Source organism: Notothenia coriiceps, unplaced genomic scaffold, assembly GCF_000735185.1.
Source record: "Notothenia coriiceps isolate Sejong01 unplaced genomic scaffold, NC01 NC01_scaffold00028650, whole genome shotgun sequence".
In the NCBI taxonomy this organism is placed as follows: domain Eukaryota; kingdom Metazoa; phylum Chordata; class Actinopteri; order Perciformes; family Nototheniidae; genus Notothenia; species Notothenia coriiceps.
Window position 1 is genome coordinate 1 of NW_011361351.1, and position 2,710 is coordinate 2,710.

The 2,710-nt window shown below is 39.2% G+C and overlaps 1 protein-coding gene across 1 annotated transcript; it reads right to left on the reverse strand.

Annotated features, from left to right (window-relative positions):
- Positions 1–747: 747 nt before the first annotated feature.
- Positions 748–1,684, reverse strand: LOC104958307 (olfactory receptor 4P4-like; the record flags this gene model as incomplete). Its single annotated transcript, XM_010786028.1, has 1 exon — positions 748–1,684. A coding segment is annotated over exon 1 (937 nt), but the record flags the coding sequence as incomplete, so codon positions are not given.
- Positions 1,685–2,710: the final 1,026 nt, after the last annotated feature.

Genomic DNA, 2,710 nt, shown 5'->3' on the forward strand with positions numbered 1-2,710 from the left:
GAGTGGACAAAAGAGAAATCCCAAATACGAAAAATAAAATTATACAATTTACAGATATGTATATAAATATATTTATATATATATATTTATATGTATATATATATATATATTTGGGCGAGTATATCGACACTCCTTCCCTCAGGCTCAGGACAGAGATCTCTGTGTGTGTGCGTTTCCTGTTAAAGTGTCTATAACCTGTATATAAGTATATATACAGTTTATAGACGGTGTATATACTTATCTGTTAAAGATGTATTAGTGAACCTACAGATGACTTTCAACATGAATCATCATAAAGATATCATTAAGTGTTTGATCAACATGGAACCTGGCCCTGCTCACACACTTCACTCAGTTTCCTTTTCCAGTGAGTTTATTTCATATAAAAAAGATGTCATAGGATATACCTTCAACATATACTCTGTGCTACATTACATGAATACATTGCATTCAAATATGAATGCAAATAAACAGCAGCTAAATAACAGAATGTACACATTCCTACTTTAATGCTTTGGTTGCTGCTGGAGAGGTGTTGGTCACTTTAACTTCATGAAGTTCATTCATTTTTAGAAACATTCTACAATTAATACATTTTGTTTTCTTTTTAAGCATTTTTTTCATCTCCATCTCTCCATAAATATAGGTTTATATATAACACTATGAACACAGTCACATGTATTACATTTTAATCAGCACATTTAAGATGGCTTTAGGAATCATTCACCCTTTAGTTATCAGGCCTACCAGACAGCACTTTAGAACAGAGCACATGTTTACACATGTTTCTTAGTTTGGACATTTGCAGTCCGTACATGACGGGGTTCATTAGTGGCTGTATGATGGTAAAATACAGTAACAGAATAATACGCAGCGCACTGGGAACACCGCTCATATCAAATCTACTCTGAAGTATTTCAAAGCTGCAGCCAAAAGAGAAGTTGAGGAGGGAAACAAGGTGAGGTGTGCAGGTACTGAGAGCTTTCTGTCTGGTCTGTTTGGAGCCAGAGAAACACACTCTGAGGATCCTCATGTACGAGAAGAGGATTGGAAAGAGAGGGACAAAGACAGATAAAGCAGTGTTAAAAAGTCCATAAATGTTGTTCACCTGAGTGTCAGAACATGCCAACTTCACAACAGCATAGTTACTACAATACAAACCATTTATTATGTTTCCACAAAGTGTCAAACGGATGCTTAAATATAACGTTGTCGGGAACTTTACAAAAGAGTACAACCAAACCAGAATAATGAAGATAAGCGCCTTGTGAGAAGTCATACGTGTGTTATATTGCAGAGGATAACAGATAGCAAGATATCTGTCATAAGACATGACGGTTAAATTGTAAAACTCAATACCTCCATATGTATGCAAGCAGAAAATCTGCAGGAAGCAGAGCGGAGCAGAAACAGTGTGAATGTCAGAGAGGATCTGAACCAGAAGGAATGGAAACAGCCCTGTACTACCATACAGTTCATTTACAAACAGGCTGCACAGAAAAAGGTACATAGGTTCATGTAAGCTCCTGTTCACACAGATAACCACAATCAGAGACGTGTTGGCAACAACAATCACAATGTACAACATGGCAGTTATCATGAAACACAAGTACTTCAAATATCCAACATTCAAATAAGCTCCAAGAATGAAATAGGATACAGTTTCTGAAGTTGAATTGGACATCATTCTTAGAGGTTAAACGTTAGTATATCTGAGCACATTTAAACTTCACAGTCTTAACTTACCATCCCCCCCCAGAGTGTGTCAGGAACTGTAAATGAATGCAACATGAGCACATCACACAGTGCAGTGTCTCTCCCCTGCTGTGCTGCAGACTGCTGCAGTCCCTTCTGTCAGCTGCAGAGACTTCTGCTGCTTTAAAGCTTCCAGAACACCAGAAGCCAACAGGCCAGCCCCTCACCATCAGGACCCAGACCAGCCTATCTGTAGTCAGAGATGGGTAGTGGGCTGGGTCAAAACACATAATGTGACCACAACAAATCAGGGCCTTAATTTTCTTTTGAAAAAAGTGACCAGAATTTCGGATTTACAGGTCACAAACTGAACCACTAATAAACTACAAGGTTCACCATGAAGCAGAGTATGAGTGCTTTGCCAGCGGGGCTCATATACAGATAGTGTCTTGGTTTTGGATTTATGTTTTCATTTTCCACCTTTTATTTAGAAATGATTTCCTCCTTGTGTCTTGTCTGGTCCTACTTCATGTGTTTGCCTTCCTGTCTTTAGTTTCCCTGGTGTGTCTGATTGTGTTCACCTGTTGCCCTTATGTTTCTGCCTCCCCTGCCCAGCTGTGTCTTCTCCTGTGATCACCCTTCTGTGTATTTAATCTTGTCTTCCCCTGTGCTCCGTGTCTGTTAGTCATCTCATAATGTCTATGATACCTGCTTGTCTCTTCATGTCCATGTTCCCTCATCGTCTATGCTTGTCCATGTTTTGAAGTCCATGCTACCTGTCCCTTTTTGATGTCAGGCTCCATGTTTGTTCCTGAGGTTTTTTCTTCATCGGCTTTGGGAAATAAAGCTTGTTTTCTGTTACCTGACCTTTTTAGTCCTTTACTGCATTTGGGTCCTATTTTCCCCCAACCCCGACAGTACGAACAGACCAGAATGGACCCAGCAGTTTTTTTCCCCTCAACAGAATGATCCGCTGATGTACACTCTTGAATATATTTTTTATAAGTGGATGAGT